The 22,819-nt window shown below is 39.5% G+C and overlaps 1 protein-coding gene across 2 annotated transcripts in view; it reads right to left on the bottom strand.

Moving 5' to 3' along the window:
- Positions 1–22,819, bottom strand: part of LOC135489273 (DNA replication complex GINS protein SLD5-like) — a 249,221-nt gene that overhangs the window by 167,424 nt on the left and 58,978 nt on the right. For both annotated transcript variants that reach the window (XM_064774554.1, XM_064774555.1), the window contains exon 2: positions 18,090–18,236. In XM_064774554.1, the coding sequence (XP_064630624.1) occupies positions 18,090–18,236 (147 nt within the window). The remainder of the gene's footprint in view (positions 1–18,089; positions 18,237–22,819) is intronic.

Below are 22,819 nucleotides of genomic sequence, written 5' to 3'. Positions count from 1 at the left end.
ATTGTGCCTCTTGAATCTTAAGGGGGTACACGGGTCGGAGCTTCTGATGAAAAATCACAAATTACAAGTGCGATATGGAAAATGAGGTTTTGGTAGATTTACGATGTTTGGTATACGTTTTATCAATTCCAACATGATTTGTACCTGTCATCATCCACTATCATGAACTAAAACGGGTTTTTAGAAGCCTTGTATATTCCTTTTCAAACTTTGAATGCGCTGTTTACTCCGAAACTGCCATTGTTTACATTTTTTGCGAGCTAATTTTGGCCGGTCAAAAGTGCAAATAGATACAACTTCAACCAGTCACCGGAAAGCTTGCGGCCTCTACTTTCAGAATCTGTGGCTAAAAATAGCATACATATGTCGAGTTTAACATGCAGATTGAACATGTTTATAATGAAGGGCAGTCAGCCAGTGCCCGAGGAAATGTGCCTAAATGGGACTCACTCGCCCCAGAAGACATTGTGCAATGTAAGTTTAATCTAGACAGGGAGGTGAACGCCATTGAAAGAACGGCACGCGACTATTGTAATATATTCAAATGTAATGACCACAAGGAAGGGATCGAGGCTTTACACAATGATATCATTAGTGCATGTTTAACTGCAGGGGAAGAATGTTTTCCTAGTCAGGTCAATGCTCAGGCAAAAGGTCGGAAACCTTTTCCAGGGTGGAACGAAAACATTAGAGAGCTTAGAGAAAGGGCGCTGCTTTGGCACAACATCTGGAAGGCCGGGGGGTCGCAAAGGCAAGGGGTCGTATTCGAGATCCGTGAAACGACTAGGGCGAGATACCACCATGCCGTCAAACTCTCCAAAAAGGAGAATAGCTGAGAGTAATAGAATAGCAATGGCATACCTGGAAAAGAATGACAGCGACTTCTGGAAGTTGATCAATAGGGGAAAAAAGAAGAAACAGACCTACGCGGTGAGAATTGATGATGCTATGGATGACAGATCCATCGCGGATAGGTTTGCTGTTAAATATGAGGCTTTATATTCATCGGTTGGTTACGACGAGGATCAGATGAGTGATATAATTAAAGACTTGGACAACGACATAGACTCTAGATGTGAAACTAACAGATGTGGGTGAATTAGCCACACTATCTCAGCAGTTGAAGTTCGATCTGCAATTTTCAAACTGAACAAAGGAAAACATGATGGTGGGAAGACTCTATTTAGTGACCATTTGATACATGGTACAGAGGTACTCGACAAGAAGCTAGCGGAGCTTTTCACGCTCATGTTGTCCCATTCTTACATACCAGAGGCGTTCAAAAGGTCGATTATAATTCCTATCCCCAAGAACAAGAGAAAGTCTATTAACGATTCTGATAACTATAGAGGAATCGCATTAAGTAGTGTCTTATGTAAGGTGTTAGACCACATCATTATGGAAAAATGCCCTCAGGTTTTTTGCACATCTGATCTGCAATTTGGGTTTAAGAAAAAGAGTTCTACCACCCAGTGTACATTTGTGCTCAAAGAAGTTATTGATTATTATCTCTCGCATGGAAGTAATGTTTATGTGACGTTATTAGATGCCAGTCGTGCATTCGACAGGATTGAATACACCAGGCTGTTCAACTTGTTAGTAAAAAAGAAATGTTGTCCACTGATTGTGAAATTTCTGGCAACGCTGTACACGTGTCAATATGTCCAAGTAAAATGGAAGGACACTCTAAGTAGGGTAATTAATGTAAAAAATGGTATAAAGCAGGGTGGAGTAATGTCCCCTATTTTATTCTGCATTTACTCGGATGAAATGCTACTGGACTTGAAACAGTCGAGTTACGGATGTTATATTGGCCAACAATTTGTAGGGGCATTGGCGTACGCCGATGATGTAGTTCTATTGTGCCCCACTAGACATGGCATGCAGGAAATGCTTAAGATTTGTGATAGATATTCCGAGGAGTATAGATTATTGTTCAATGTCATTAAAACACACTTCCTATTGTTTGGAAAAGAAGCAGCCGATACTTTTTTAAGGTGGCAAAACAACAGACTTGAGGTAGAAGATATAGCAAATCACCTGGGCCATATCATAGGCCCCCACGCCGAGCAGACACTTATTGATCAAGCTATTGGAAACATGATTGCCCGAACTAATGCACTCGTCTCTGCATTTGGTCATTGCGACATTGATGTAAAATATCGCCTGTTCAAAATATATGTCATGTGTTTATACGGCAGCGTACTGTGGGATTTTTCTTCTAGGCACATGGATAGACTGCTTACGACCTGGAGGAAATGTATAAGGAAACTATTCAAATTACCGTATCGGACACACTCAAATTTGTTGCCTACTATATGCCGGGATATCAATCCGGAATTTCAGATGCACAGCAGGTTTTTAAAATTTTTTAAGACTGCTCTGAGAAGTAATAATGAACTGGTTGAACTGTCTGCGAAATTAGTCATTTACGGAAGTAGTTCCTCCGTCGGGGGAAACATCAATGTACTATGTGAGAAGATAGGGACCGATAGGGACAACCTTATTAGAAGGGGTAACAAAGTTGGTGATATCGAAACGAATGACATAGGTAGTGTGATCAGGGATCTTATACTGATGAGAGACAGGGGTGACTATCACCTCTTTGATAGAGATGAGCTGTCAGATGCTATTACGCATCTAGCATGCGAATGATAAGTTGACCTTTCCCCCCCCCCCCCCGCGGCAGAGGATCCATGAGAATTTTTCTTTCATAAATAGACTTTGATACATGTATTTTGTTTTTACGTTCTTGTCTTGTTCAATGCACCTTTTCTTGTAAGCGCACAATGCACAATACTGTAAAATGTACAAGAGTACGATAAATAAACTATATATATATATATGACGTCATGCGGCCCATTCCTCCAAAACCGAACCAACATTTTCATCAAAATTACATAAATTATGGAAATTATCTTTCGTCAATATTCCGAGTGATCTGATTGGCTCCGATTTCCTCCGAGCACACACGTGAACAGACAATGATTCAACAGCGCACGCTGATTCGCCGCTCATGTAAAGGGACCAGGTCACGCATGCGCAAACACACTTCCGTAAACGTGGTTTGAAGTTTGAGTTTTTGCAAAAATCTGACTTTATCTTGTCGATTTCTATGGATTTCCGGCAGCAAATTTCGAAATCAATGATCAATAATGGGTAAAAGTTTACCCTCAAGGAAGTGGCGTTGCAAACATGCATATGGTAAACATAAAACACCATGTAAAAGGGGATTTTCTAAAAACAAAACACAATGCAAAATAGCAGACGACGTATCTAAGGACGCTTTGCCTGACAAAAGAACTGGAACCGCTTGTAATGCATATAATGATGATACTTCTGGTGTAGGAAGGTCCACTCATGTTGATAATGCTGGGTTTGATCCACCTGGTGTACGGGGCAATGAACTTTACTTGAACACTGTGAGTTCTGATGATGAGATTGAGGGTACTGTATCTGATTTCTATGGTGATTTATCGGATGAGAATAATGTTAGTCTACTTAGCAGTGATGATAATACTATACATTTTCAAGGCAGAAAACATTTAACATGCAAGGAAAACTAGCCTACAGTGTGTTCTCTAGAATGTGCCTGATTTGAAAATACTATTGAATAGGATTTCAATCAGTTTTGGCTAGTATTATATGACTTGGAAGAGACAAGACTTGGAAAATATGATGATGAATCTTTGAAGACGATTTACTCAAAATGAGGTAAATAGTGTACTTTGTTTGATGGTGTCGCATAACATTTTTTTATTTCTGAATAGAATCAGATGAAATTTACAGAACATGTTCTTGACAGTATGTAGTGTGCAATAACATATCAACAATCAGATTAATTTGCATACATTTGCATATATAAGGAAAAAAAGGCGGCACCACCTGTCCCAAAAAATTACCCTTCAGATTTGGGGCTGTAAATCTTATAAAAGTATGTTGATTGATTGTGAAATATACTTTATTGCACAAAACACTTGTCTGATCATCATTTGGAACAAATTTTGGGAAGTTTGAGGCATTTTTGAAAAAATGTTATGCGGCACCAATTTTGGGTAAAAATCCAAGATGGCCGCTAGTTGCTTAGCAACAAAGGGGGATGGGCCAGATTTGATGTCATTTTTGGAATCAGTGTTGACCAATGATTGTACTCTGCAAGTTTCATTCAATTCCATCAATAAATAAAAAAAAAGTTTTTCCGACCCATGTACCTCCTTAACCCTTTGAGTTGATGTTACACCATCATGGCTAAAATAAATAACTCGTTCACGAAGCATTTTTTTCATGAAATAAATATTATTTTGTTGCAAATATTATACAAATGTGCTCTATTTCATTTGTTTGTCCTCTGATGTTGCAAAAATCATTGATTTAGCATTAGTAATAGCATGGCTGACTTCGACCCAATACTCGCGTAGAAAGGATCCATGTGTTTGCTGTGGACTTTGCTGTTGATCCTGCTGACAAAATGGGTCGTCACTGGAAGACTCCATGTGTTGCTGCACTAAAAGAGAAATTCAATAAGAAATCAGACATTTATTTTTGAAGGAGAAAGTACACTAATATGGACTCATGTTGACTTTGGGCATTTATCTTGAAATCCAAAATGGCTCAATATGTACTTCAAAGTTCATCATAATTAGAATTAGTTTGTTTAATTATGATACACATGCTATTTCCTTCGATTTGATAGCCCACATGATTAGGTTAATATGTTTAATTATGATACACATGCTATTTCCTTCGATTTGATACACCACATGATTAGGTTAATATGAAAGAATGCCACACTGCCGCTTTCGGTGGCCATCTTGGATTTCAAAATGGCTGCCATTGGAATCAATTACCCCCACTATTAAAATGATTGGTTCTATGATAATCTATATTAAATTCCCTTCAATTTGATAAGTCACATGCCTATGTAAACATGACAGAATGCCGCGTCACCGGTTTTGGCGGCCAGTTTGCATTTCAAAATGGCGGCCATTTGCTCAGAAATTGGATGTTGCTTGACGTCATGTCATAAATCACTAAGGACATGCAGGAACAGGCCAATATCATGTGTAATTAGTGCGCTAATTACGCGTTAATTACCTTTGTTCAATGCATTAAATAAGTCTTGAATGGGTGACTTGTGCTAATTTATGTTAATTAGGCACCCAAAATGAGGCTCTAGGGTAAGTGCGACAAAACGGACTGAAATGTACTTATCTTCTCCACTTGCGGTTCAAATATTGTGGTCATATCTTCAAAAATAAGGAAGTTATGTCCATATTTCTCCCAATCATTACCAAAATTCCTCCTCCAGGGCCTGCTTTTGGTGCCTTGATTAAGACAAATAACTAATTAAAAAGATAAAGACCTCAGTTCTTTGCGGGTAGTGTTTTAATTGATCCTCAAATGGCAATTGCATCGGTATGGTTTGACCGATTTTCATGAAAAAAAAAGCATTTTAATCGTTGAAATATTCTTATTGTCTTTAGATTACTTATCATGCATTTTATTGACTTTGAAATTTTGATTCTCCTGTGTGGGATGATCGTATAGTTTAATTTGGGAAAGGAGGAACTCAGGAACCACATGTGTTTTCTATAAAATCTTATTGCCAAGTTCCGTACACTGAGCAGTATAACATAAAATGCAATGAAGTAATGTGACAACATGCGTAATATGAAAGTGATCAGAGTGTCATGTGATAAGTCGTGGATAAGTGTAATGCTAGTTCCATCATTCTCCGAGGGGCAACTTTGACAAACATAACTTTTTTTTGATTTTCAAAAGAATAAAACTAATCCACATGTACATGTATGTGGCACCAGAATAAAACCCAACTTCAAATCACAAGAGTCTTGTGCTATATAGTCTAAATATCATGTATGATATTATACCACTGGTCTAGTTTCAACGGGAAATAATTTGACAATTGGCCTGTTTGTAATACACCAGTTGGGGTTTTGATCACAGCTGATCTGACAAGACCATCGTTCCCATGATTCAATTGTTCGACGCGAGCTAAGGTCCATTTGACGTGTGGTACATTGTCTTCGTGCACCAACACAATATCACCGACTTTGATCTGATTTTCAACAATACCTTTGCCAGAAATGGCATCTCGTTCACGCAGCGCAGAAACATATTCACTCGACCAGCGTTTCCAGAACTGTTCGATCACCTGAGAGAGTAACACCGCACGTTTACGTAATTCAGAATCTGAACGTTAGGTTGGATCTGACAATTCGTCAGGATCAAACAACTCATGAGGAAAGGTTGTAAGGCGTCTACCGTGCAAGAAATATGACGGTGTTAATGGCTCAGGGTCGTCCAGCTCCGAAGACACGTATGTGAGTGGTCGATCATTTAGCATAGCCTCGATTTCGATCAACACTGTATTCAACTCCTCGTATGTCAAGAATCTACGGCCAAGAACCTTCTTCAAAGCATTTTTAGTAAGCCTGTCAACCTTTCATAAAAACCACTATACCAAGGCGCTCTTTTGGCTATGAATAACCATTCTACACGCTGATCAGTCAGGTAAGCCTTTACAGTAGGCGAACAAATCAGGCGTTTGATCTCATCAGCCGCAGACATGTATGTAGACGCATTGTCGGAAATCATCTTTTGTGGTAATGATCTCCGGCAAACAAATCTTCTGAAAGCGAGAATGAATGATACCACAAGTTCTGCAGTGTTTTGCGAGTAAAGAGAAGCGTATCATTCTCTGTATCCCATTTGACACCAAGAACGTTCACAACATCTTCAGGGTTAAAAACCGCATCAGATTTTTCTCCAAGTTCTGCAAAATTTGATGACCAAGTGCGTAAATTAAATCCACCTGCTTGCAGTACAGCTCTCGATTCTGTGAAATACTTTTATGCACTAGGTACGTTTTCAACTCCCGAGACCACGTTATCCACGTAAATATTGTTTCTCAATGTCCGATGACAATGGAGAGTCATGCTTCTCCAGGTGTGACCGCACTGCAGCCTTTAGGATAAAAGGACTACAAACAGCCCCGAAAAGCACAACTTTGAATTGAAAAACTTTGAAGTCACTGTTTGGATTATCAATGTCCGATATCCACAAGAAATTGGTATATTTCCTGTCTTTTTCATCTAGACCAACATTTAAGAATGCTTTCTCAATGTCAGTAATCAATGCGTAGTTGTGAAGACGAAATCTGACAAGAATTGACGCAAGATCGTTCTGTAGGGTCGGGCCTGTTTCAAGGCAGTCATTCAAGCTAATTCCGTTTCCGGTTTTGCAACTGCAATTGTATACTCTCCTTATAGGAGTGGTAGTAGAGTCTTTCTTGACCGGCCTGTGAGGCAGATAATGACCAGATGTGACGTCATCGTTAGTCACTTCCTCTATAAATCCACGCTTGATTTGATCGTTCAGAATGTCATTGTATGTCACACGGGCCTGACAACATATATCCGAGTTTGGACTGAACGGCAGTCGGTCCAGGACATTTGATCACAGGTCCGTCTACAATGTCCCAATAAAAATTGCTTCCGATGAGAACAGCAATGTTAGACGAAACCTCATTTAACACTGGGTGTGCGAAACGTAGACCTTGTAAATACGGTACTCTCAGTATCGAATTGTTCATGCGATTTTTAACAGGAGCAGTGACAACAGGTACCACAAGAGCATCGGTTATCCTAAATGGTTTACTTTTCGTCTGCACTTCAAAAGTCACTGTGTCACATATCCTTGCTTCTGCTGGATTCCCGCCGAAAATTTCCAGACTGACAGATACCTGTCCGGAAATTGGGTGTTTCAGCTTTGTGGCCACTTCTTGAGTCACGAAGCTGCGAGTAGCTCCACCGTCAAACAGAAGCATGCACGTTTCGAAGTTTTCTCCTGTTATAGGCATAATTTCAGCAACTGCGGTCATTAGTAACACAGGAGCAGTCTCTGCAGATACAGATTTGATGTGTTCTTGTTGCGTATTCCGAGATGAACCTTCTGTCGTTGGCGTATCTCCGTTAGAACTCGAGTTCACATCAGATTTGCAGAGGGACATGTGATGTCGTCTCCTACAAACTCTGCACGTGCCATTTGATGTACAGTCTTTTTAGTTCGGTTTTTGGTGGCATGGTCACGGCACCAAATGTGTGGGATGATCGTTTAATTTAATTTGGGAAAGGAGGAACTCAGGAACTACATGTGTCTTCTATAAAATCTTATTGCCAAGTTCCGTACACTGAGCAGTATAACATAAAATGCAATGAAGTAATGTGACAACGTGCGTAATATGAAAGTGATCACAGTGTCATGTGATAAGTCGTGGATAAGTGTAATGATAGTTCCGACATGTCCTCCCTACCAATGGCTGGGAGGGATGATGGAATGACGTTCGAAGGGATCATGGGGTCCTTCTTGGCGAGATTGCTGCCCTCATCCGGCACACGGATTTATGCGGGGAATTTAACACCAAATAACACTCGGCTGAAAGGCGTGTGACGCCATATTGCCCTGGTTCGTTTATGACGGAAGGGCAGATGATTCATCCACTCTAAATGTCCCAAACTAAATGTCCCAAACAACTAGAGCAGCAGTTAGAATTATCATTTCGGATGACTCCAGAGCCCTTGGTCAACAAAATTTGGATATTCATTTTGCCAAACTGCAGACCAACTTGACCAAAATTGATATTTTTCCTACATGATTAATAATTGTTTACCTCTGCAATGTGGATTACTCGGATTGAACCAACAAAGCAACTTTTGATGTCTTAAACAATCAAGGCTATTTACTCTGTTTCCTTTGTTAAGAACATGTGACTATGTTATCATCAATTTCAGCAGCAAGCACCTTCTGTGATTATTGGAGGATCTGTCAAGGATGGGCTTTAAGAGGCAGATATTCTGGTTGAATTTTTCTAAAATTGTTACACGATGAAACTTAAAATATGAAATAAAATAAAGACAGCTGCTTGCTGACTTATATCAAAGATATATCTGTGGGTCAGTAACAAATATTGAATAAATGAAACAGTCTTTCAGGTTGACAAATCTTCCTATTGTGAGACAGAAAAGAAGTTTTTCGTACAAGGAATAAGCAAACCTGTTGACTTTACTCTGCCCAAAACCTTATCAATCCGAGAATAAGGGTCATTGCTAGAGCAAGCTGGCATTTTGAAGAAAAAGCACCTACATGTAGATAGTTTATGAGTAAATGGTGATTTTATTTGCAGCTTTGTTTTTTTTTATCCAATGGGCATCTTAATCATGAGATTTTGAAAGGAACCAGTTTTGGACCCACCTTGCAGTGATGGCTAATGTACAGACATTGACATAGGCCTACAAATGTATATGTTTAAAAGCACATGACAAATCTGTGGCCTTTCCATGTATTTTATTAGATAATCCTGAAGTAAGGTGACTTAACAGCCAGCAAGGTCATGAACAGTGATGTCAGAGCTTGGTGAAATGACATGATATTCACATTACATGACTTTTCCATTCATCGATGGTTCGCAAAGCTTTATGCCACTTGTATAGCTAATTAGGCCTACCAGCAATCTCACAGCAAGTTGGTGGGAGGAGTTATGTGTGTTAGTTTAGTGGTATATAGGCAAATCAATCTATGCGCACTCTATTGGAATACTTTGGCACTTTGTACTCCTTATGACCATCACACTCACTCATGACAGGCAGTTTTGGCCAAAAACAGATGTGCATATACACCTTTCCAGAAATGGGGCGCTGAGTGTCCGAAATAGTGATATCATAAGGGGAAACTAGGTCTAATGGTGGAGGGACAAAGGAGATAGTCATGGTTGACCAACACACTTGAATGCCTTTAAGGGGGTACACGGGTCGGAGCTTCTGATGAAAAATCACAAATTACAAGTGCGATATGGAAAATGAGGTTTTGGTAGATTTACGATATTTAGTATACGTTTTATCAATTCCAACATGATTTTTACCTGTCATCATCCACTATCATGACCTAAAATGCGTTTTTAGAAGCCTTGTATATTCCTTTTCAAACTTTGAATGCGCTGTTTACTCCAAAACTGCCGTTGTTTACATTTTTTGCGAGCTAATTTTGGCCGGTCAAAAGTGCAAATAGATACAACTTCAACCAGTCACCGGAAAGCTCGCGGCCTCTACTTTCAGAATCTGTGGCTAAAAATAGCATACATATGACGTCATGCAGCCCATTCCTCCAAAACCGAACCAACATTTTCATCAAAATTACATAAATTATGGAAATTATCTTTCGTCAATATTCCGAGTGATCTGATTGGCTCCGATTTCCTCCGAGCACACACGTGAACAGACAATGATTCAACAGCGCACGCTGATTCGCCACTCATGTAAAGGGACCAGGTCACGCATGCGCAAACACACTTCCGTAAACGTGGTTTGAAGTTTGAGTTTTTGCAAAAATCTGACTTTATCTTGTCGATTTCTATGGATTTCAGTCAGAAAATTTCGAAATCAATGATCAATAATGGGTAAAAGTTTACCCTCTAGGAAGTGGCGTTGCAAACATGCGTATGGTAAACGTAAAGCACCATGTAAAAGGGGATTTTCTAAAAACAAAACACAATGCAAAATAGCAGACGACGTATCTAAGGACGCTTTGCCTGACAAAAGAACTGGAACCGCTTGTAATGCATATAATGATGATACTTCGGTTTATGCCTGTTTCGCCTATTCCTGTTTCGCCTATTCCTGTTTCGCCTACAAAATTCCTGTTTCGCCTATTCCTGTTTCGCCTATTCCTATTTCGCCTACTTTCCAGTACCCCTACAATAAATCGACTCTCCCACGGGGAACCTTAGGGATGCATGTCCATTTTATGGGGAAAATGTGAGGGGACAATTGGATGATGTTAACGATGTGATGACAATTTGACTAATCAAATGCCATCAACTTTGTTATGCCATGACCGTTTTGAAAGAGTCACCTTGAAAGCGGGGACAGTCCGGGACTTATTTGACCATAGGACCATAGGACCATACTGACACACAGTAAAAACTAATAGATTAAGTAGAGTAAAGCAGTCGTTTATTTTATGAAAACTGAATTCATGAGTTTTTGATAAAAATACATAATATTGTACATTCTCATAATTATTTGATCAAAATCAGCTGTAAAACCCATGTCATAATATACATGTAGGTACAGCACATATAAAGTCAAACAAGGTGGAAAATACATATCATGATATTATGTCAGACAAGGTAACTGATGGCATCAACGTAACTCATTATGTCCCTCTCTCCATTGACGTATTGTTTCAATGCGTACATATGTGGCTCTCCTCGGGTTTGGTCGGTCAGTAAGGGACGGTTCATATTCCTACGTCTGTGGGGAGGTTAGCAATACATTTGAATAGGCGAAACAGGAATTAGGCGAAACAGGAATAGGCGAAACAGGAATAGGCGGAACAGGAATAGGCGAAACAGGAATACACCGATACTTCTGGTGTAGGAAGGTCCACTCATGTTGATAATGCTGGGTTTGATCCACCTGGTGTACGGGGCAATGAACTTTACTTGAACACTGTGAGTTCTGATGATGAGATTGAGGGTACTGTATCTGATTTCTATGGTGATTTATCGGATGAGAATAATGTTAGTCTACTTAGCAGTGATGATAATACTATCATAACTGGCCCTACTGAACCCCATGATGATGATGATGTTGAGGAGGATGTGAACTTTGAAGAATTACAGACTCGGTCCGCTTCAGAACGCAAGATTGTTGGGTATTTTGGTACAAGACTGTCCAAAAAATCACACACTGGTGTCGATGGTGATAAAGCTTCCATCAATAATATAACTGCAGATGATATAAACTCGTACAGATTAGTGGATCCAGCCTGCATTACCCGCCTAATCCAAAATAGCAATATGCTGTGTCCACTATGCAAACTATTGACAGGATTGATCAATTTTTCTCATACAATCATATTGATAATTTTTTTTCATTTTTGACGTTACTTTTTTTCGTTACCGGAATACATTTTCAAGGCAGAAAACATTGAACATGCAAGGAAAACTAGCCTACAGTGTGTTCTCTAGAATGTGCCTGATTTGAAAATACTATTGAATAGGATTTCAATCAGTTTTGGCTAGTATTATATGACTTTGAAGAGACAAGACTTGGAAAATATGATGATGAATCTTTGAAGACGATTTACTCAAAATGAGGTAAATAGTGTACTTTGTTTGATGGTGCCGCATAACATTTTTTTATTTCTGAATAGAATCAGATGAAATTTACAGGACATGTTCTTGACAGTATGTAGTGTGCAATAACATATCAACAATCAGATTAATTTGCATACATTTGCATATATAAGGAATAAAAGGCGGCGCCACCTGTCCCAAAAAATTACCCTTCAGATTTGGGGCTGTAAATCTTGTTGATTGATTGTGAAATATACTTTATTGCACAAAACACTTGTCTGATCATCATTTGGAACAAATTTTGGGAAGTTTGAGGCATTTTTGAAAAAATGTTATGCGGCACCAATTTTGGGTAAAAATCCAAGATGGCCGCTAGTTGAAATCCACCCCTGCGACCGCCAGGGTGGATTTCATTCAAAAATTGAGGAAATCCAAGTTAGAGTTTTTTTTAAAAGTATTCCGTCTTTCATAATGATATAACTTCATATGAATGCATACAAAGAGCATGATTACGATTTGAGGGTTGTAACAGTAGGTTAATCTTACTAGTTGCGATGGTGATCCTTGAACCGTCACAACCCAGTAGATGCATGGTCACAACCAGTAACTGCAGTGAGGACAATTACAACAAATCCGTTGATGTTCAGTAAGAGACAAACCAGTCGTCACGACATAGGGACAGCCAGTAAATGCCGTCTGAATCTTTTTTATGAATTCCTTTGAAGTGTAGGTCGTGAAAAAGAAGTATACTCGATGCATGGCCACCACCATGAGGAAGCAGTAAAGGCAGTCTGGGCATTCACATCAAATCCTTTGAAGTGTACGTGGGTTGATGCATAGTCACAACCTAGGGACAACAAGTAACAGTCTGGGCCTTTAATCCAATTCCTTTGAAGAGTACGTGGGTTGTAACAAACTAGTCCAGTGAACATGGTCCAGTCTAGGCAGGTGGGCAACCTTTACATCGGGGACAACCAACCAATGACCAAGTCAAAAGGCTATGATTGATAGCCCGCATTGATAATGATAGCGAGTAAAAACTCAACAGAAACACCGATATTTTTGTTAATCAACTGCCAACTGCTTTCTTTATTGAGTATTACAGTATTAAATCAGTGACAGAAATAGAATGAAATACTACCATTGACTGGTTCTTCTGATGTCCGAGTGAGCACTGATGTTGAAATACCATTGGAGGTGCCAAGTGTTCGGTTCAATGAGTGATGCTCAGCTCATCTCTCTCGGTCATCTATGTCTATCATGTGGTCACCGAAAACGTTGAAGTGCAGCTGTCAGTGTCACTCACTCACTGTGGATCATACCTGTAAAATATTAAATGGTCCAGGGACCATGTGCTCACCTCGGGTAATGTAATGCATATCATTTGCAGTGGATATGAGGAGAATTGTTTCTGGCTAGTTTCACCAGTTTTGATTCCATTGAATAATATTGTTATGGAATAACGGGTAAATAAACTAAGGAGCGACTTTATATCTGGTTCAACATAAGAGAGGATTTTATTGGGGTAATCAACTAAGGGCAATAATCTGCAGCATTGCAGCGGGTGCAGGCCTGGGCGAAGGGCGCGCAACCAGAATGGTGCAGACCTTATAATTTACAAACAAGAATAAAGATTAGTGAACGGAAAGTTGATTGGTGGAATTTCGGTACATACTATGGTTTTGGACGATTTGGATTTAGATTATTAAAGGTGGAATTCCTAGTTTTGTCGGAGCAGAAAAAAGGAATCTTCTCTTCAGGATGGAATTTAGAGGTCGTCTGTTTCAAAAACTAGCGCCACCAACTTGTTGCGTCGTACCAATGCGCCACGAACAAGAAAGGGTTAAAAGCTGACTGAAATTTACAAAGATTAATATAAGAGACGGTCCAATTCAATCATACACAATTATACAAAGAAATTGGAGACAAGATAAAGATTAAATAGATAGATTATAAAAAGATAAATGAATTTTACAACCTACATCCCCGCATGCAGACGATAACGTCCAAATGTAAACAGGCCGTGGTCACATGGCCAACCAAAACAAGCATGGTGGACAATTCCAAAATTGGGAACAAATTTCCAAAAAATAAATGACGAATACATGCAAACACAACAACAGATAATAACCAGATTATGGTGAACTGACTATACAAAGGTGAGCTAATGAATAAACCAAATGAACAAAGCTGTCATCAGATGATTTAAAAGAAATCCCCGTTAAAAGAAGAACAATAAAATATATACACAACACACTGTACTTCAATGTACAGCAATACACAAACCCATTTCATCACATTATCATTCTTCTCGAAAATTACCGGTACCATCAAAGTTTAGCATTTTGGTTATAAAGTTGACTGAATTTCAGGGGTATTGGAGAGTGCACATGTCACATGGAAATTGGTTGACATCTGTTCAATTGAACACTTGAGAAGTGCTACTGACTTTGTTGGGTTTTCAAGATGGCGGCCCGGTGGCCATATTGGTTGAATGATTTCACTGAAAATCAGTGATATTGTAGAAAGTACATAGATATACAATCACGTGAAATTTGGTTGCAATCCAATTTTGTTTAGTTTTTCAAGATGGCCGCCTGGCAGCCATATTTGAAGTCCGAGCGGGACACATTTTTGGGGTAGGATAGAGGGTCACTGGATACATCTCCTCACAAGTTTAGAACCTTCTAGCTCAAATAGAAACGAAACGTGCCACCTCAGTGATTTAGTGAACTTTGACCTCTGTGACCTTGAAAAGTAGGTCAAATCAAAACCCGGGTGATATGTCATTCAACCTTATTAGATACCCAACCATAAAAATTTCGTCATTCTACGTACAACCATTAGCTTCAATGAAACGGCCAGGGGCCATTGTGCTCACCGTAAGTATTTTTAGTAGACAGTTACAGTGCTACAGTATGTAGGCCTCTCATAATTTATACATGCATCTGTGACCAGTTCAGAGCCGGCCCTGGCCAAGTGGTGAATCCGAGACTTGTGGTTCCAAGCTTGTAGAGTCCAGGTGAAAATGATAGTGAAGAAACGTGCCACTCCATGACAATGGTCACGGTGAATATATTTTTAACTTTGACCTCAGTGACCCTGACAGGTAGGTCAAATAACAAACCAGGGTGATATGTGATGTAGACACATCCACCTGACCATAACAATTTCATCACTCGTTACACTACAGCAATTGGCAAAAAACGATTTCCAAGATGGCCGCCTAATTAAATCTATGGCACCAAATAAATCAAAAAATGAAGAAAATGTAAGATAGAACTCAGAAAAGAAAAAAGGAACAGATGAAAAATAAAAATATTTTTGGCTGTCCTTGACCGGGGTTTGAACTCACGACCTTTGGATTGCCACAATACGAGGAAAAACCCACAAAACATGCAATTTCGGCCATATTTGAATTCCGATCTGGCTGAAACTTGGCATACAAATAGTGGCTTCTTAGATGCATCATTACACAAAATTAAAACTCTTTACATTGAACAACGACAAAACGTACCAAGAACAGTTAAGTTCTCAACTTTGACCTCTGTGAACTTGAAAGGTGGGTCAAATCAAAAACCCGTAAGATATGTGATGTATCCTTGCTGGGAGTACCTACCATGAAACTTTTATCAAAAACAAATCAGTAATAAGCGAGAAATCACACTTTTTGAGTTTTGAGTTTAGGCCCCCTGGTGGCCAATTCAATAATCAGACCGAACCAAAATTCAGTGTAAGAGGTCAACTGACCTAGGGGGTCATTTGTTCAAAGTTTCAAGTTAATAACTTTTGCGGTTGAGAAACGTGCCATAGTTACACTCAAACAGCAAATTTACGCCATTTGACCTCTGCGACCTTAAAAAGTAGGTCAAATCCGAAAAATCGTGCAACATCTGAGGTAACCTTGCTAGAGGTCCCTGCCATAAAAATTTCATCAAAAACAATTTGCTAATAAGCAGGCTATTGCACTTCTTACTTTTTCTGTTTTGGCCCCCTGGTGGCAAAGTCAAAAATCAGATCAGGCTGAAATTCAGCACCAGAGGTTATCTGATATAGGGGGTTATATGTACCAAGTTTCAAGCTCATAGCTTTGGTGGTTGAGAAACGTGCCATAGTTACACTCAAACGGCCAATTCACGCCATTTGACCTCTGCGACCTTGAAAAGTAGATCAAATTAAAAACCCGTAAGATATATGATGTATCCTTGCTATGAGTACCTACCACAAAAGTTTTATCGAAAACAAGTCACTAATAAGCGAGATATCACACTTTTTAGATATCCATATTTGGCCCCCTGGTGGCCAAGTAGAGAATCAGATCGGACAAAAATTTAGTGTCACGGGTCATCTGACCTAGGGGGTCATGTGTACAAAGTTTTAAGTTCATAGGCCTAGCGGTTAAAAAACGTGCCACTGTTTTTGAAATAGGATACGACGGACGACGACGCCGCCGACGACGACGACGACGACGACGACGACGGACGACGACGGACGACGGACACTGCGGTATCGTATAGACTCCCCTACGGTGAGCCAAAAAGGCAAAAATATTTCAAAGATGACCACGTGGAGGCCAGAAAGTAGGTCATATCGCGAAAAAGAAAGACACTTCTGGGCATATTGCACAAAAAGAAACGTGCTATGCTAACGGACGCTGACGGACGACAACAGACGGCGGACGACAACAGACGATGGACGCCACAGTATTGTATAAGCTCCCCAGAGGTGAGCTAAAAACATTGAGAAAACACTTTAATTTTGCTTACGAAGTTTTACAAGACCAACAGACAGTAATTAGGTGCAAATGATCAAGGAAGGTCATTGATATGATTAAGAATAACGATTCAATACCTTTGATGATAATTTAGCAGGTTTATATACCACATATACTTGGTATACATTCGGGTGAACATTTACCAGTCATACTCACTGATGATACATGCTCTACACGGGTGATTGGGAGGAGATGAAAACAACCTTTTAAAATGGTTGTTTTCAGTACTAATGGACATGTTTACAGAGGTTTCAGCAATTATTTTCAGTGAAGGTATATCCAATGAGCGGAGCCTGGGTGATTTTGATTCATTCATATAGTTTTGACGCACATTGTGATAGTTCTGGCCTGAATTCGCCATTCTGTTGAATGGCAATCCGGCATCCACCATTGCCGATTTCACGGAATTTGGATCACCATTATCGGGTGGATATTGCATAAAATCTGACAAACTCTGTTAAAAATTATCATTGTTATGTAGTTCGACTGTAATTAACCTTAGCGAGAGATACGTTAGGTGGTTTTGACACAATCACACTTTTCACCAACGAAGATTCGCTAAATCTCGAAACACAAAACCTGCGACACCGCGACAAGTTTGCTACAAAAGATGCACCTTTCTGACCATAATCACCAAAACTAATACCGCAAATATATTCTTTTGACCAATTTTTTGGCCTCTGATGAGTTAATTTTGCATGATGTAGTGCTTTAACACAATTTTGGGGACAATTATTATCATGAAAATTCTCACTCACCGTGGTTTGCAGAAAATTGCCCTGACAGTCTTTTTCGAATAAATACGCCGTATCAATTTAATATATTTTATTTCGCTAACTTACATCAAAATTACTCACAAAAACATGGGAAAGAAGTATCATAAAACACTCCAGACCGTTTACAAGCGTAATGTGACATCAAAATCTGTAAATAATGCTGAATTAACCGAGCACTATTTCGCTTGCTTATGACAAAAGCTGCGGGCACTTTTGCCACTTGTGCGCATGTGCAGCAACCGCAACTCTTTCGTTGAGCAGCTTAATGAGATAAAATTTCACACGATTTCCGACACTAAAGGCTTTGAGGTGGAAAGGACAGTACATCATGAGCTTCGCTGGCAATTAAAAATTGCAAGCAAAGCTTAAAAAAATCTACACCCACCTCCATGTTGTGAATGGTAACTTTAAAGTCGTTCTTTTTAGCACGTTGTATATTATCTTCCATGACTCGTATCTGTTCGGCAATGCATTCAACAATGTCCACTTTTATTTCTAACAGCTCTGGTGAGAACTGCTCGTTTTTCCATGCCTGTAATGAGAATAAAGTCGTTAATTATTTTTTCTGATGGTCTTGCATCGAACTTTCACGAAGCAAGGATTGGACAATATTGAATGTACGTAGGCTCACCAGATATCTGCAAATAGAAGCTCAAATCTTAGTCAAAATTTCAGACTTATCATTGTTACAAATTAAATAAAATGTACAGAGTGACCATCATGAGAGAGCAAGGGAAGGAGAAAGCGAGAGACCACGGATGATATCAAGTATAGACTAGAACTGAGATTTCACAGGAGCACCTGTGAATTCATGACTCCAGGGTTGTTTTGAGGGTGATCTCGTAAGAGTTGGTCTTGAGTATGGGGACCTGAAGGTCCGTGTGAGGCACCTGGGCCGGGGAGAGAAGACTAGTTGAACGATGGGATCTGACACGGACACTACTATTGATCTCATTATATGAATACCATTTAATTACAAACAAGTGAAAACAGATCATATCATATTCCTTGGCATAAATTAAAATAGGAGTGCGGGAACAAGGTTTTTTTAGCAGGAGGAAAGCGAGAACATTTTGCGCCGTCGTATTCTGATTTGACTGGTTAGTGGTGAAATCTGCTTTTAATTTTGCAAATTAACATATTCGTTTTTATAGTTCTAACGTTGTCTGAATTAAAGATGCTTTCCCAATGTTTGACTGGTCTGGCAAGAGGCATTGCCAGGAAAACGTGACGTCATTTTGGGCATTCTTCTTACCGCACGCCCTCCCTCTCCGTAAAACTTCCTGACATGGTGTGAAGTGGGAGGGCGCACAATGGGAACCACACTGCCGCGATGTTAATAGTTCCTATTTATAGAATTCAGCGGCAGAGATTTTAAGCACTGAAAAGTAGATTAACTCGGCTAATCTCAATGGATTTTACCCAGGAATGTTTTCAAGGCGAGAGAAACATCTGATTTAAGTACTGCGCTTATTAGATTTCATGTTCATGCCGAAGATTGGCCTAAAACGTGGACGAAACGAGTGCATTATCAGAGGTCACGTGATTGTACGAGAAACCTGAGCGAAAACAATACTGACTCCAGTTCCCAGAGGGAGGAGCTGGAGTCATAATTAGAGAAGAATGAATAAGGATTGGACAATAATGAATGTACGTAGGCTCACCCGATATCTGCAAATAGAAGCTCAAATCTTTATCAAAATTTCAGACTTATCATTGTTGAAAATTAAGTAAAATGTACAGTGTGACCATCATGAGCAAGGGAAGGAGAAAGAGAGAGACCACGGATGATATCAAGAATAGATAAGAGAAGACTGAATAAGGATTGGACAATAATGAATGTACGTAGGCTCACCCGATATCTGCAAATAGAAGCTCAAATCTTTGTCAAAATTTCAGACTTATCATTGTTGAAAATCAAGTAAAATGTACAGAGTGACCATCATGAGCAAAAGAAGGAGAAAGAGAGAGACCACAGATGATATCAAGTATAGATTAGAGAAGAATGAATAACTAAAAAACCCAATAAATACTGTCTTTTAAATCGCATGGTGTTGGAGATTAGAATCTCCCGGTTAATACTTTAACTTTATTTTCTCTGTGGTTCCCCGGGCAGCAGTTATATTTATCAGTTGACCGCCTGCCCGGTCGCTTCCATTGGCCTGGCGGCTATTTGTAGCATTTTCCTTTGTCCTTTTTCTTGGACAGGTTCCCAGGGGCCTATGAAAGCGACTGGGTTGCCCTAAAACTTCAGTCGCCTGACTTTGCAATTTAATCCTGTTCCTGGTCTAGGCGAAAGTGCTAGAGGTTCCACATTCGATATGTATATCCCAATTTGGTATTCACATTTGCATCATTTTCAATTTCTCCATTTTCTCCATTTCCTATCGTCTAAAGTATTAACCATGTTTTTGTACAGGCCTGTTTTTCATGCTTTTGATTCATGTATTATATTTATCCTTACAGTTGCCAATAAAAATGACTAGAAAATTGATTGAACCATGTCGTTGTCAACACATGGTGCTCGATTGCAATTGACTCTCAGCCAGGGTTGCCATTAAAGGCACAACCAATACAAACTAGAGGACCTGGCAGCCTGAATAGCTACGCTGGCGGAATTGAATAGCAAGGAATGACATGAATAACAAGAAAATGTAGCAAGTAGTATATGCATGTACCAGAATGTAGGTTTATGGTAGATAGGGAGATGTGGACAGACTAGATGGAATCAAGCTTAGACAAATGGGGCCAAATTCATCAGCGTTTAACTACTGAATAGACAGATTCAGGTCCTTCATGTAAACCTTCACAGAATATTGTGACAATATTAGGAATTACTTATTATATCTATAATTATCATTTCTGTGTTTCTCTCTAGCCCTGGTGAACCCAGACACCCAGGATCGTTAACCTTTATGAGTTTCAACACCTTCCTTCTTAATTGCTCCTTTCCATTGTTTTATAATCTCTATCTTTTAAGCTGTTTGACCCCTTTTATGATCTTCCTGATTAGCAGCTGGTTACGAGGCCCCTGCCCTTGGCCCTGTCTGATAATCTTGTATTGATGCTGCTGTGCACTGATTCGTTGTTTCCTTAATTACTGAGTGCTAGTTGGCTCAGAGCCTGATATTTGGGCTACGCTATTTACCCATTAGGGGTGTGTGTAATTACGTATAAATGATGATGTTAAGATGTTTCAAGTAAGTCCTGGCAGATCCAGAAAGCCAGCCTTCACCCTCTGTAGCTAAACAAGACATTTCTCTTGAAAAGCGCCAGAGCATTTTAATTGACTTCACACTTGACCATATAGTATGGTAAGATTCTTCTGTATCAACTCTTGTTGATACTTTGTTGTGCACCTTATTTTGTAATGTTTTAGTGTCGGTTGTAGATACGAAGTTAGAGTGATGTGGATAATAAATAATGTAAATACATATCTTAGTTGGGTTAGTCTTTGGGTTCGAATTCAGAGTTGTGAAGTTTATACGTTGACAAATATTATAAGCCCTTTTACCGCTACAATATGAATAGGCCCTATAACTAATCAGGGAGAAGTTACACACGTCTAACCCTTACACGCCCTTTATTAATTTGGCCCCTAGGGTGGATGACAGTTGAATGAATTAGTTGAGGGGTTCTTTTGTCACATCCGCTCTTCAATACCTTCAGTGTCTTTGCTCCGTGTTTAAGCAGGCCAGCGCCAAACTACTCTTTCAATACCTTTAGTTTGATACCATTAACACGACTGCCTTCCTCTAACAGTGTTCAAGATGTTTATTGAGTCATAAAAGTATATCAGGGTAAACCTACTCTTAAATACTTTTAGTTTGATATCAAACATGGATGACACCTTTCGCTGTAACCGTCTCCAAGTAGGTCAGTTGGTAATGAAAATGGGTTAGCAATAACCTACTGTTCATTACCTTTAGTTCGACACCAAACACAACTACTTTAGCTATAACAGTCTTAAAGTAGGGCAGAAGGTCATAAAAGTAGGTCAGTGCAAATCTCTCCTTCATTACCTTGAGTTTAGATTAGTTCTTGTGACACTGCCCTATTCCCTCCCATAAGGCTACAATGCAGTCTCTAGATTGTGACATGAGGCATGATGCCATCTCTAACATCACCCTCTCCTCTCATATCAATCAGGCTACAATGGGGTCTCTTACTTGATTGTGACATGAGGCATGATGCCATCTCTTGCATCACCCGCTTCTCTTATATCAATCAGGCTACAACGAAGTCTTACTTGATTGTGACATCAGGCATGATAACGTCTCAAACAGCACGCTCTTCTCTTATATCGATCAGGCTACAATGTGGTCACTAACTTGATTGTGACATCACCCTCTTGTCTCATATCATTCAGGCAACAATGGGGTCTCTTACTTGATTGTGACATCAGGAATGATGACGTCTCTAACATCACCATACCCCTTACCTGACCTCTTCTGAAGAGGTGCTTGACTTTCAGTTGCAAGTTGCGGGAAATTTTCATGTAGAAACAATTTGGTTTCCTGGTATCAAATGATCACACGCAGTGCCGTCTTTACACTGGCAGATAAACTAAACATAAAGGACTCCAATTGCGCCGTGGATAATTTATTTTCTGAGGCATTACCCTCTCTCTCGACCCAGGATCGAGCGCGACAGTAAAGGGGTAGGAATTTTAACTCGACCTAATGTCGAGCAGTATAAGGGTTAAATGTTGCATGTTCAAGAGTTTAGGTTTAATAGGCAAGCTTTATTTGATATTATTTGATATTGATACAAAGAGTAGAGGTAGAACAGTTGATAAATGTATTATGTACAGAGTGACTCGTTTTATAACTGTAACTATACAATAATCATGTTCTTGTTATAAATTGTTACAAAAACAATGAGTAGTCTGTGCTGATACGCAAAAACCGTGAGAGGATATACAACCCTGTATGGCTTGCTGTTCATGTTGGTGGTAAGGTAAAACATAAATGTACAAAAAAAGATCAAAACTTTTGTGAAGAACTAGTGAACTGGTGGGGGGGGGGGGTGATAAAATAAAGTTAAATTTAAAAAAGTTCACCCTTATTTACTAACGTTCACCTCGGTAGAGTTTGGACACATGGCTTGCAATGC

This window comes from Lineus longissimus, chromosome 6 (assembly GCF_910592395.1).
Source record: "Lineus longissimus chromosome 6, tnLinLong1.2, whole genome shotgun sequence".
NCBI classification, from domain to species: Eukaryota; Metazoa; Nemertea; class Pilidiophora; order Heteronemertea; family Lineidae; genus Lineus; species Lineus longissimus.
Note: the sequence above shows the minus strand (reverse complement) of the source record. Positions and strands in the feature narration are given on the sequence as shown.